At 34.0% G+C, this 15,457-nt stretch overlaps 1 protein-coding gene across 1 annotated transcript; it reads left to right on the plus strand.

The window, feature by feature from the left end:
* Nucleotides 1-10,682: 10,682 nt before the first annotated feature.
* On the plus strand, nt 10,683-13,838 carry LOC128127750 (receptor-like protein EIX2). Its single transcript, XM_052766433.1, has one exon. It carries the CDS (start codon nt 10,683-10,685, stop codon nt 13,836-13,838), a length of 3,156 nt encoding a protein of 1,051 aa, XP_052622393.1.
* The last annotated feature ends 1,619 nt before the right edge of the window (nt 13,839-15,457 follow it).

Genomic DNA, 15,457 nt, shown 5'->3' on the forward strand with positions numbered 1-15,457 from the left:
TTCCAAAAGAATTCCAATTTCCCAAAAGCTTTAAAAAAAAAAAGATGAATCGAGTTGATTTCAGATTGATGATATGCCAATATAAGCAAGGCACTTTATTTATTATCCACATTAGCAAAAACTTACATTTTATTCACCAAAATTACCCAATTTGTAATCTAAAACCTTATAAGATGATATTTGGCCCAAGTTGTTGTCATTTCATCCTCCACATCATTTTCTAAGTATACAAAACATGATGAGGAATAAAGTTCTACAATTCAAATTATATTAAAGTTATTAGCATTATTATTGTTATTATGACTAATAATAAAAGGGTTAGATACTTATTTATGCAACGATGTTTTAACTTTTTTAGACCTCATGCAACATTGTTAATTTTAATACAAAATAGACAATAAAGTTTCATGTTAGTGCCAAAACATGCGTTATGATCTTCTAAATCGGTTACTTTTAATTTTTTGGCTCGTAAAAGAAATCCACCTCTCTATCTCTCTATCAAGGAAACGGTGCCATAAAAGTGTTCTTAAATTTAGTAGGAGGATTCATGGTGGGGAAACAAATAGTTGGTGGTACTAATTGATAGCGGGGCATCCCATAACTTCACTTTAATGAAATTTTAGTGGAAAAGGAGGGATTAGCAATCTGGAGTACCCTCCAATGGGAGTGGCGAGACGGTAGAAGGCGAAGGCGTGTGTAAATCCATAAAACTTTGGATGAAAGGGATTTAAATGCTAAACGATTTCTTCCCTCATTGCTCGTTGGCTTGCATTGTCATGGTGATTCAATAGTTGGCTTCATTAGGTTCGATTCAAGTAAAATGGAAAACATAGGGAATGAAGTTCGAGTGGAGAAGTGAACATGTAACTTTGAGAGAGAGCACGTCGTTAAGGAGATCCTTGGTCTCATAAAAAAGTTTATGGAGGGACACTATGAAGAAATGATAGTATGTTCTAAGAGATCGGGGGTATTGGACACATTTGATGAAGTATTTCAAATCCCCAAAGGGTTACCATCCAATCGCGGATGTAAACATGGAATTGTATTGAAGAACATAAAAGAACCATTAAATATCCGTCCGTATTGATATCCTAATTTCAAAAATATGAAGTAGAAAGATTGAAAGAAAGGCTAGTAACAGAGTTGTAAGAGGCGGGAATGATTCAGTATAGATGGGGCGCTTTCTCGAGTCCATTTTTGCTAGTGAAAAAGAAGGATGGGTTTGGAGATTTTGCATCGATTATTGTGCTTTAAATAAATAGGTTCCCAATTAATATAATTGATGCATCATGCATTTATTATTTTCCATTTGTGTAGAGCTATTAGTTGATGCATTTCATCAAACCTTATTTCTCCACAGCTGATGCAAGAGCTGGAACGCATGTGGTAAATCAAGTGGCATGATTTACCATTGTTTGAAGCTTCATGGGAGGATTTTGAAGTATTGGATATGCAATTTCCTCATTTCCACCTTGAGGACAAGGTGAAGGTTTTGGGCTGGGAATTGATAAGCAACAGATACGGTTCACATATTCAAGAAAGCCAAAGGCTGAAGGGGGGTAGATCTGTCATTGTACCATGTCAAATAGATGATAATTGAGGAGGTGGTGACACTTGGTTTAGACCTGAACAGTGCAAGTGAGTGTCAGTTTCAGCTTTTTCGGGTTTGTTAGGAGTGCTGAGAGATGTGTGTGTGTGTGTGTATACGGATTAGAGAGGGGAGAACCACTTTTTTTGTAAGAAACTTTTGGTGGGAGATAGAGAGTCAACCTCTCAGAAAGTTGACAAGTTCTTAGATACAACTAATTTCCTTCTTTTATCCGTTCTTATTCTTTTATCAATTTCTTTCTGCAATTTGCAATCAAATTATATCAGACTCTTTACCTATATATACCAGCGCCATAATCCAGAATGTTTGTAGTTATCTATCAATTCCATCAAAGAACATCATCATGTGAATAATAAACAATTTCCTATAACTTACTATCATTATTCAACTAACGATGCCTAATGTTTCAATTTTGAAACACCGTATCATTCAACATATGTTAACAACAATCTATCATGTGCCTATGGTTTAGGTATTATTTATGTTTTTGAAATAAGACTTGCATCATATCCCAATCCAAAAAGAGTATCTTTGATCTGATTACAATGTTATGCACTAATGATATAATCCCCAATTATCTGGTGCTTAATCCCTCCAATTACATACCCTTATAACATACAAATCAGCATATTAACTTCACAAATTCTTTAATTTAATCATCTAACAATAGGAATTAAAAACTTCACAACGTTTGACTAATTTGGGCCAAAATACGCTTCTCACAATCCAGATCGACTTTTTTTTTTTTTAACTCGTTGATAAAGTTTAATTAAAAACTCATATAAATTTCATTAACACTTCAATTTCATTATCGATGACTTAAACTTCATCAAGTTATCAGTTTGAGCAACGTACCTCAAATTCTCAGCAATACCTAGTAGACTCCTTTTCTGCAGTCAACTTATTGGCAAGCTTATACGTACTTCAATTTTCATAGCGTTCTTCCTCTAGTTTCTTTCAGCGTGGATCGATACCTTTCCTCTAGCGTTTACTTCTTTCTCTCAATTCTCTAGATCAGTTATCGAGGGGATTCAATTAATGAGAAAGTAGTTATAATTTCCTTTATGTATTTACTCAAGTTATGGAGTTTCAATATCTAGTCCCTAGATTTCTGTATTCAACGTTCTCGCCTCCAGAACCTTAAATTTTGATAATATATCCTTAGAATTTTGTTTTGCCCTATCTATCATGCTAATTTGTAAATTATTTATCCTTATATATACACCTCCAAATTTCATTATTTACTCCGGCTCCGAATTTTATAAAAACCAGTATAATTTGGAACCTTTTTTATTTAACTAGGAAAATTTTATGTTTTAGTTATCAGTTGAGACTTAATTTGTTTTATATCAAAATTTTATTTTTTTTATATCGTGCTTGATGTAAAATGTAGTTTTGGTTCCTTTTGTTTACCAAAATTTTAAATTTTGATCCCAGTATTGGCTTTTTTGCTATTAATGGTTCAGGATTTTTGGTAACACTAGCACGGTCGTTCCAATAACTTTTCCAAGCATCGTTTGGCATGAAGCTCGTTTATGAACAAACAATGGCGGAGCTTTATAGGGGGGGGGGGGGGGGGGGTCCCCCCAAATCAAATGTTGAAGCTCCGCCCCTACAAAAAACAATTGAACATGTATGCACATAAAAGAAACTTAAATGAACGAGCATAAATGAAAATAAACGAACAACACAAATGAACGTTTACGAATATAATTAAACGAACGAGACCATTGTTCATTTTCGTTCGTTTAACTAAACAAACGATAATTTTTGTTCAAATTATTGTTTGTTTAGTTAAACAAACGAACATGAACATTGTCTTGTTCGTTTAATTATATTCATAAACATTCATTTGTGTTGTTCGTTTATTTTCATTTATGCTCGTTCATTTAAGTTTCTTTTATGTGCATACATGTTCAATTGTTTTTTATTACATTACTCTATTATATGTTTGTTTATGTTCATATATGTTCAATTATGTTTGTTTGGTTATGTTTGTTTAGTATGTTCACAAACATGAACAAGAAAACATGTTCGTTTGTTCGCCTAACTTAAATGAACATGACCATGAACAAACCCTCATTTGTATTTGTTCAATTCGTTTACAGTACTAAGTACTAAACACCGTTGGTGACCTTTGAGACTATTACCAGCCGTTAAGCTTAATTACTAACATTATGAAAGGACTAAAATGCCCTCAAGCTATATTATGGAAGAAGGTAGATATTGTTTTCTTCTTCCTAACATCATACATTCACACCTCTCAACACCACCATAGGGTTTGATCATTTCCTTTATTATCCACCTCTCTCTTAAGCTCCACTAAAGGCATGTCGACATCACCACTAACACGCCAACCTCTTTCGTCGATATCAACAACAGTCACTGCTACGCCATCTCTGACTCAACATGGTCTTCACCTCACCAAAACCAAACTTGTCGATCCCAATCACCTTCTCCATGTTTTCAATCGATCGATTCATCAAATTGATACTACTCAAACCCTAAAATCTTTCTTTATTCTCACTACGCTTCTCTGTAACTCCAGTTAGTCAAGACATGATAGTATTATGTTGTGGAAAATGATTAGAACCAAGGTTCTGAAAGGCATGAGGTGTGGCGTGGCGGCAAGGCCGAGCTTCAAGCTTAACGAGTTATGGCGAGCCATGGCGTTTTTCAAGGCGTCATGTAAGGCAGCGAGTTTGTATTAATTTATAATTATATTACCATATATATATATATATATATATATATATATATATATATATATATAGAGAGAGAGAGAGAGAGAGAGAGAGAGATTTATATCAAATATAACAAATTTTTAGAAGTGTTACATCAACAAATAATAACCAAAAGTTAACAAAAACACAATACTTGTATGTCCGATTAGAAAAGGTATAAAAAAAGAGCAAAAAAAGTGTCTCAAACGAAAAAACATGCGACATAACACGATCTTTGGTGTTGGGCACTTGATGGCCATGTAAGATCATAAAATTGGAAACTTTATGGTCAACGACATCATTTTGGACTTAGATTTTGAAATTGGACTTAAGGGCTTAAGGATTAAGCTCTTAATGAGTGGATTGGTAGTCAGTTGCGTACGTTGGGCGTACAAGGCGTACGACGTGCGTACACAATCAACAAGCATGTGCCTGGTCAACCATCGAGTACGCTGGACATACAGATGAGTACGTTGGGCATACTCAGTTGGGCTGACTTAGTTGACTTTTTGGAATTTTGAGTTTTACCTGAATTTGAACAAGTTTGATCTAAGGGTATTTTGGGTATTTTGTATTGTGTTTAAGAATTGGTCATTCGGATGGATAGGTGACCTATAGAGGGGTGTTCTCAACCAACCTTGGGCTTTGACTTTTGTTGACTCCGTTGACCGCCGACTTTTGACCAAGTTTGACTTTAGGTCAAACTTGAGGGTTTTAACTGGTGAATAAGATTTTATATGGTTCTGATGTTAGTGGATATGCGGGAGCAAGTAGTGTATCAGGGAGCGTATCACAATGTTCTCGGGTTCCTTCATTTTAGGTGAGTTTCATCTCATTGTACCATAGGTCGAAGGCACCAATGTCAGCCCACTAGTTCTGGTTATATGTTAATAGAAGGATGCCTTACGGACTGTATATAGTCATGTAGGATAGACTGAGGACTCTTGGTCTAGGCTCTCTCACATGTTCCTTGTTTCGTTGTGGTTCTAGAGTAGGACCACATGTCCGGGTGGCTATCTTACCTCTGAGTATATATCGTTATCCATTCTTGGTGCGGTAATATTTAGTATGTTGCTATGTTGTAGTGACCTGCTAGATCTGTATCCTTGTATCGAGTATGTTACTATACTGTAGTGATCTGTTAGATCTATATCTTGGTGTGTAGGATGTTGTTATGTTGTAGTGATATGTTAGATCTGTATCCTAGTATGTAGGATGTTCCTATGCTGAAGTGATCTGTTAAATTGGTATCCTGGTATGTAAGATGCTGCTATGCTATAGTGATCTGTTAGATCTGTATCCTGATATATATGATGTTGTTATGCTGAAGTGATCTGCTCGTTTGCTATGCTAAAAGACTATTATTTAAATAGGAAAAAATTGTGAGCTAGGGGTTGGGGGTGTATTTATTTAAGTAAATAAAAAAATCAAGGGCAAAATAGTCTTTTTAGGTAAGACATGGATCAAACATGTAAAAAAACAAACAGTAGGGACCTTTCGAGCTACAAAACAAGTTAGGGACCAAACACGCAAATTACCCTAAACCATAGGGACCATTGGTGTAATTTACTCTAAAATTAATTTTCGGTGATTTTCGATTCGATCTTCAACGATAGATGATTTTAGTAGCTTGAGACATTCTAAAAGTAATTATGAATATGATATCTTTAATATACATTATAAACATAAGATTACACATAATTGGTCCTTAATACATAGCGGTTCGTGGTGGTTTGACCATCGAACACTGACTAATTTTTACCAATTGTTACAACAGCTGTCACACAGTGGCAACCCTTGCCCACGTCGTGGCGGTCCAATAAAATATATGTGCTTTTATTTAATCCCACGCTGTGGGCATCCCTGCACCATGTCGTGCCACAGGTTTTCCCCCAAAACTCCATCTTTACCTCCTAAAAATATAAAGCTAAACTAGTCTTGAACACAGGTGTTATAAAGGTCATGATTTCTGATCAATATACTTACACAACACTCATAGATGGGCTATCCAAAGCAAAGAGATTGGAAGATTCAAATATGGTTTTAGAAGATATGTATATTACTTTTTTTGTGGCAGATTTTTGTGATGATTAGGAAATTTGTGAGGTAGTGCTGGTTGTGATCGTGGCAAAAAGAGCAATACGGTGGTGGTGTATGTCTACATGATGGGGATTTGGAGACCCTAAAAGCGTTTCAGGTAGCTTCTATTTAAATAATCAATGAACCAGATAACTGTCTTATTTGAACTAATATTATTTTATGTTCAAAACATGGTTTCTACATGTCTCCTACTCAACTATAAATAGAACCTTATACTTTGGAATTTTCAAGTACTCTTTTTTAGATACTAGATCCAAAAATTGATCCTCTCTCGCCTCTCTCTTAATCTTCTATGGTTCTTGTGTTGTGGGTGTGAACCATTAGAGGCTCGCACACAAATAGAGCTTGTTTTCAAAGATAATTCTAGATTGCTTTGTTGGAATCAAAGATTTGTTTACAATAACAAATAAAAGGTATGCAATTTTGTGAATTTTGCTTTCAATTAGGGTTTAGAAGATTTGATGTTCAATAATATGTTGCTTAAATAGTGTTATGACATAGATCAAAGTAGGTTGCACGTACCCTTAAGAATATAATGATTTTTTCGTATTATTACATGTAAAACCTATCAATATCTTATATAAGTTAACAATGACAAAAGTATGATTGAAGTCACCAGATACATTCCTCGTTTGATATGGTCCTAAAACATAAGATTTCATGAATATAGCATATAATATCCTAAAAGGAAATCTATTATAACTTTTCAGATGGTAAAAGTAATATGATTATTTGTTACATGTTTTTTATTCATTTGGTGATGATATTACTAGCTTATAAAAAAATCTATTATCACAATGTTTTTTCAATCTTATTCATACAATAAGGAACAATGCCCAAATTATTCATAAATAAATTTCATTAAAGTATATTTCTGGTATACCCGAAAATACCCAACCCGAATCATCAACCCGGATACCCGAACTATAAGACCCGAATTGTAAATAGTTCATGTTTCGGTTCATATTATTTTATGAAAAAACTCAAATTACCCGAAGCTCGAAAATTACCCAATCAATAGACCTAATTAGCAATAGTGATTAGTAGTAGATAATAAGCAATAAAGAAAGGATAAAACAAGGGAAAATTAGTCCTATGCTAAAAGCATAACATCTAAACTGTTAGATTTAACAATGCAGGGACCACCGGAGGTAACAAAACCCTCCATACGGATCACTAATTCACCCATGACAAAAAGCGAATAGTAGGACCAAAAGCGCTATTTTGGCAAAACTATAAGGACCAAAAATGTGTTTTACTCTAAAATGAATTAAATATATATTAAATAACGGAAATATGACCAGATCTCGTAAAAACGAGGAAGTTCGAGTAAAACGAAAGATGGAAGAAGGAGAATTCATGAAGTAAATCAGTGAATTGAAAATCATAGTACAGTCGATTTAAGTACATGACTTGTAATATTGAGGAGAAATCATTCTGGGTTGAACTGGGAGCCGATTTATTAGTCGAGGTACGTTGATTATATATGTAAAGTTTGCTTAAGTTGTGTTAAATTAATGGTTGTAAGATGATTAGTTGTTGGGATGTAAGCTAAATCAAGACATAGAACTAACTTAGAAGAAAGTTAAGTTGAGATTGTGTTTCCTGACCTAATTTTGTCAATTTCTCGATTAAAATGGGTAATGGTGATTTGAGTGAATTAGGCAATGTTAAGTAATGAAATTGAGAATATTATATATTATGCTAAAACTATGGGATGATGTCAACTTAAATAAAAAAGAACATTCTCATTTTGTAGGTTTTTTTTATCATTATATTAATGTTGGTTGAACCCACAGAGCATGAAAAAGATTTTATGTATTCATTACCTCTTGTGTTATGATGCTTTCCTTGTTTCTTTAATTTTACTTTTTTCTTGCAGGGTAACCCCTTTTTAATTTTATTATGTGTTTTGAGGGTTTTATTGTATATATAGATAAGGACTAACCTTGCCCTTTACTTTATTTGATTTGTTTCTTTAGGTCATTGAAGATGCATCATATATTATACTCATAACCATGTTACAGGTCAGTTTTTTCTAACTCGAGTGGGTGAGTTTTTCTATGTGAACCTTGTAATAGTTGAAAAACACCATGTCTTGTATACACCACACTTTAATAAAATAATCAAATAAACAAACCGAATGTTTCCTGTAATTTACGGAACCCAAGTGTCAAAGATATAACATAAACTTTGGGGGCTACTTTGTGGACTTTAAGAATCATATGTGAGGTGACATATTCACAAGTTCATGTATCATTTAATGTAGTTTTTTAAATTCACAAGTTCCTGTATCATTCCTGACTTTAATACATAAAAATAACAATATAGTTTTAAAATAATGTGATTCAGGAGATTGTAAGTATTAGATTACACTTTGAATAAGTTTTAAAATTAAAAAAAAATATATTTTAGGTATTTCTGTAAATCATTAAATTTCAAAATCAAGTTTATAATCTTTAATTATGACAAGTCTTAAAACCATCATATATATTGTTTTTGTGGGCAAATGCATTTACGTGTGACATGGGGAATTGATTTAGCCAAAAATCACTTTCTTTGATTGAGAGAATTAAAAAGAAAAATAGCCCATGACCAAATCAATACAATTTTGTGGATACAAATCAACAATTGATTTCCATGTCTTATTTTGGTCAATGGAAAAGTAAATATAGATAGACTATAAGCATGCAGTCTTGTCTTGTGGAAACAAATTTTCAATTGACTTCCAAGTCTCCCATCACAATAACTTGTTTCATCACATCACATGCATGGGCAACTTAGTCATCATATTTGTAACTTGTAAATTTTTGGTTATAAGTTAGTTTTTTTTTTTTTTAATTTTTTTTTTCATATACACTCCACAAAATGCAATGTCAAGTCTTGTACCCTTCTCCAGCATACTGTTAGGAACAAGCTAAAAAATCAAAAATTAAAATACGTTTCCTTTCCTTGACACATTAACATTGTTACATCAAATAATACTAAAAACAACTTGTTCTGTTGTATCTAGTTTTTTAATCGTTGAAACCAAAAATCATTTTTATAATATAGAACAATAATTTACAAAAATTTATAATCTATCTTTGATTTCTCAAACACATAAATGCTTGTTTGTCAATATATATTGTGCTTTTTTCAATTCATAAATTGTTAAAGACTTGTGACCAAGTTATTACGTGTGCTATGGGGAATAAACTTGAACCAAAACCACTTATTTTGATTAACAGAAAATTAAAAGTGAACCTGGACCAAAAGAATACAAGTTTTTAAATTCACAAGTTTGTGTATTTTAATTTATAAAAATAATAATATAGTTTTTTATAAATAATGTGATTCAAGAGATTGGAAGTATTAGCTCATGACCAAAAAATACAATTTTGTGGATACAAATTAAACATTGATTTCCATGCCTATTTTGGGGAAAAGTAGATATAGAAAAAGACCAAAAGCATGTGGATAAACTTGTTTCATCACATTTTTTAGAACACTTGAATACTGTAGTAGTGAATGATATACTGCTTAGTTTGCAACTTGTAATTTTGTTGTGATAAATTAAAGTTATTATTTTCATATAATAACATAAGACAAATAAAGAAACTGAATATTCCATGTGATTTAGGGAGGCCAAGTTCTGATACAAGTAATGTCAAAAATAATAATAAAACTAAATGGACCTCATGTGTATCATAAATGTGAACATATTGATTAGTAATCTTGAACACTGTTTTTATTTAGACTTTATAATAATATCAAAATAATAACATGATTTCTAAATAATGTGATTAGAAGCTTGTAAGCATTAGACTTCCACTCATTTGACCTGCTCAACCCATCTAGCAGTTTCATATTTAGCTGCGATTTTAAATTCCCAGTTTATAATTGTAACCATCACTTAAAAATATTTATTATGTATCTATGATTTATCAAAATGGAGATGCTTGTTTGTCAAATACTGCGTTTTATTCAATTCATATTTTGTTAAAAATTTGTGGCGAAATAGAATTCCATGTGCTGTGTGGAATAGTCTTGTCCCACAAACCACTTTTTTTGATTGACAGACAAAAAAAAAAGCATAAGAATATAAGGTTGTGGATACAAATTCTCCTTTGACTTCCAAGTCTTCCAATATTCATTTATGGCTTTATAAATGTACTCGTTGCTTCGTCATAATAACCCATCACTTCTTCATCACAACCCATCTTTCTACTTCAACTTTCTTCTAAACTAAAACTGAGTTAAGGTTGATAATGGGGATCCATCTCATTTTCATATGTGTGTTTTTGTTTGCAGCCACATATACTTGTTTGGGGGTTGGAAATGTTAGTGTCCTTTGCTCTGAGCAAGAGCGACTTGCTCTTCTCAACTTCAAACACAGTATCCAAGATCCTTTTGAAATGTTGTCATCATGGGTTGGAAATGAGTGTTGCCTGTGGGAAGGAATCCAGTGTGACGGTGTCACTGGAAATGTTCAAGGCCTTCATCTCAAAGGAGATTGGCCCTACTCCTACAATTACTTAGCTGGTAACAAGGTGAGTTCTTCTTTGGCAGAGTTGAGGCATCTCAAATACCTCGACTTGAGTGGGAATGATTTCCAAGGAAGTCAGATCCCTGAGTTTATTGTATCCTTGAAACACCTGAGTTACCTGAATCTTTCTTATGCTAATTTTGATGGTATTATTCCTCCTCACATTGGAAATCTTTCTAATTTAAGGGTTCTTGATCTCAGTTCATACGATTCTGAAAACTTTCTGAAGGCAGATGATATGGCATGGGCTTTTGGCCTTTCGTCACTCGAGCTTCTCAACTTGAGTTATGTGGATCTTAGTGGAGCACAAAACTGGGACATGATGCTTCACATGATTCCCTCCTTAAAAGAGTTAAGTTTGTCACATTGTAGACTTTCCAATGTTAATCTTGGTCCTTTTCTTAATTCCAGTAGAATACTTCCTAATATAAAACACCTCGATCTTGGCTACAATTCTTTCAAAGGTCCACTCCCTGGCCTTCTTCAAAACATGACATCCCTAACATTCCTCAGTCTTTCTGGATTTAATCATAGTTTGGCATGGAACTTTCCAAACCTACTAAGCATGATCCCTTCTTTGTCAGAGCTTCATTTGTCAGGTTGTGGGCTGGATAAGACGCATCTATCTTCTCCACATCTTAATTACAGTACACTTTCTAACATCCAGCACCTCGATCTTAGCAATAATCCACTTGGAGGCATATTTCCATCTTTTTTGACAAACATGAGCTCCCTAGAAGTCCTTGACCTTTCAGATACCATGCTGAATTCATCGATTCCTACTATGCCTAAACTTCTAGAGCTTCATCTTTCTTCTAACAAGTTTAAAGAGATTGAGGATGTTGGAATCTGGAGACAGTGCCACCTGAAACAATTGCGTGTGACAAATAATGTGTTCCGTATGGAAATGACTGACCCACCAAAAAACGCATCAGAATGCTCCCAATATTCTTTGGAGTTGCTGGAATTAAGTTGGAGTTTAAATGGTAGAATTCCAGAAACACTTGGAAGACTGGCGAATTTAAGACACCTTGATCTATGGCAGAATGGACTGACTGGTTCAATCCCTGAATCTGTAACAGGATTAAGATTTTTACAAGTACTTGATCTATCTGAAAACCAGTTGACTGGTCTCATTCCAGAATTCCTTGGGAATCTTACCCAACTCGCCCTTTCTTATAACCAATTGAATGGTTCAATTCCAGAATCCCTTGGAAAATTAGCATCTTTAACAGATTTGGATCTAGGATCTAATTTATTAGACGGGACTATTCCAGTTTCGATTGGGCAACTTGCCAAACTCCGTACTCTATCTATCTCTAACAATTCTTTAGAAGGAGCGGTTACCGAAGCCCATTTTGCTAATCTTTCAGTGTTGAAGCTCTTGGATGCTTCTTCTAACAGTAAGCTGACATTGAATGTTTCATGTGGGTGGATACCTCCATTCCAGTTGATATCTCTTAGTCTCAGCTCTTGCAAAATCGGGAATGGATTTCCGCAGTGGCTTCGACATCAGAGGAAACTTAAGAGGTTAGAGTTGTCCACATGGCTGCCGAAGATGCCCATCATTTCTTGGTTAGATCTCTCTCACAACAAACTCAGCGGATCTTTGAAAAACCTTCCTAATGCAGGAAATGGTGATGCATATTGGCCTTTACCTCTATTATTTCTAGAATATAACCTTTTCAATGGGTCGATTCCACGGTCATTATGCAGAAGAACAAATTTGAAAGGGCTTGATCTTTCAAGAAACATGTTAAGTGGGAAAATTCCCAACTGTGTGGGGAATCTGCAGGGTTTGGTTATCATGAGTATAAGCTCAAATCAGCTCTCTGGTGCCATTCCTAGCTCAATTGCTCTTATTTCATCATTATTTTGGTTAAATTTGAACAAAAATAACTTTACTGGTGAAGTTCCTCCAGAATTAGGGAATCTACAAAGTTTGCGAGTCTTAGATTTGGGTGACAATAAATTATATGGAAATATACCCAATTGGATAGGGAAAAAACTTACATCTTTGATAGTTTTGAGGTTACACAAAAACAACTTCACTGGTAGAATTCCTCCATCTCTTTGCAAAAGTTCAAATCTTCAAATTTTGGATCTTGCATACAACAACTTAACTGGAACCATCCCTCCGTGTGTAGGAAACTTAAATGGCATGGTTGTGAGTCACTCGATATATGAGCATTTTTTAGATATCGATGATGATATGAATGTGATTCAGGTCATGAAAGGTGTTGATCTTGAATATACAACAACTTGGAGAATGGTTTATAACATGGACCTTTCAAGCAATAAACTTGAGGGAGAAATACCGGTCGAGCTAACTGCACTTTCTATGTTGGTGGGTCTGAATCTGTCTAATAATCATCTGAGAGGGGGTATTCCAGAGAGCATTGGAAAGATGATGAAGTTGGAAACTCTTGATTTCTCAAAAAACGAGTTGAGCGGGAGGATCCCTTCAAGCATGGCGGCTTTGACTTTTTTGAGCCATTTGAATTTGTCACACAACAACTTGTCGGGTCAAATTCCAATAGGAAATCAACTGCAGACGCTTATTGATGATCCATCAATATATGCTGGGAACAAACATCTATGTGGACCTCCATTGCAAAACACTTGCTCAAATCATCAAGATTCAACAACAACAACAAGCAAGAAGAAACACAAAGCAGCTGATGAGAAGATGGAGGTATGGTTGTTTTATGTGGATATAATGAGTGGTTTTGGAACAGGGTTTTGGGGTGTTATTGGAGTTCTGATGTTCAAGAAGCAGTGGAGACACAAACTTTTCATGTTTGCTGAGGAAACCATGGATAAGATATACGTTGCAGTTGTGGTAAGAGTTGCCAAGTTCAAGAGAGGAAGAGAATAGCTGCATAGATCATGTGGAATGCAAGTAGTTCTTGAATGCATGTTATCAGTGATAGTTTTGCTTTTGAGATATGCTTATTCTAATGTATTACTATTTGGATTTTGTATTTGTATGGCCTTTGTGATATGAGTGTTGTTTAGAGGTGCTAATTTACAAAATTTCTTTTGGATTTGGTATTTATACATGATCAAGTTGTAGATTTAGATTACTATGTATTTGAGTTGTAGATTTTTTTTTTCTTTTTAATTCTCGACCTTCTGCTGCTGCTCTCACTCCCAACATGCGGTTGCATCCCTCAGTTTTCCTCTACATTGGTCCAAGTAAGTAATTAGACTTCTTATGAATAGATTTGACTAGTTATCCTCAAAAAAGCATTTTTGTTCCAAAACAATAAAAAAATTTGTTGCAATATTGGTGGTTATTTTGATGTTTTATAGCAATTTTGGTCATGTTCCAAGTAAAGTTACCATCTTACCCTTCATCTAAAAATATTGTAAGTTTATATATATTAAAATGCCTTTGAACATTGCAGTTTTGGTTATATTTTTAATGGAACAATAAATTATTAAATTTGTCTATTGTATCAGGTGAAAATTACCAATTGTGTTTGGAATCTGCATGAGATTAAGCTCAAATCAGCTCTCTAGTAGCATTCCATGTTCAATTGCTCGTAATTCATTATTATATTGCTTAAATTTCCTCGGGAATTAGGGAATCTATAAGTTTTGGAAGTCATAGATTTGGGTGACAATAAACTCGGTGGAAATATTCCCAAATGTATCGGGAAAAAACTTACATATTTGGTAGTTTTGAGGTTCCACAAAATCTTCACTGGTAGAATTCGTTGATCTCTTTGCAAAGATGGGATCTTGATTTCAATGTACAACGTCCAAAAGCTTACCTTGAACATGGGTGGGTAATAAATTCAATTATGGATAATATTCTGTTCTTCCCTTTCTGAAGTAAATTCGTGATTTTTCTTCACGAAAATCATTTGATTTTGGAATAACTAACAAATTAGCAAATGGGTGCTGTTTTACAAGAAGCAATCGGTCATTACAAGGCCCTTATGACCCAATTAACATCATGAAGAACTAGGTAAGTATTGTATACTAATTCTTGTAAAAAAAGCATGGTGGTTGTTTTGTGAATCCAACCATGAAGTTTGAAATTTCCATTTTTCAATCAATAATTGGTACTATATTCATCTTTATGAAGGTGCTTCAACGCCGATGATTACATCTACTTCAAGGTCTTTGCGAGTTTTTATGTTCTTTCGATCTTTTACTCAGATACATAAACCGACATACGGGTGTTTATCGGTAATGGATTTTTAGGTTGATGTTAATTGTATCATGTGTAAACCATAATATGCTCAATAACTTGCAATTATTGATGAAATAATCATGCATTGATTGGCTTGATTCTTTGTTTTGCAGCTTCTCGATATGTGTGTGAATGCTAACTCAGGTTATTCCTTCATTTGATAAACCTAGTGTGTTTAGTCTTAAAGAGAAATATTATATACTCACTCAGGTGATGCCTTCATTTCATCTTATGACTTATATTTCATCTCACATCTGTTTTAAGGTTGCTAGAAGTTACATTTCTGGTATAAA

Source organism: Lactuca sativa, chromosome 8 (genome assembly GCF_002870075.4).
Source record: "Lactuca sativa cultivar Salinas chromosome 8, Lsat_Salinas_v11, whole genome shotgun sequence".
NCBI classification, from domain to species: domain Eukaryota; kingdom Viridiplantae; phylum Streptophyta; class Magnoliopsida; order Asterales; family Asteraceae; genus Lactuca; species Lactuca sativa.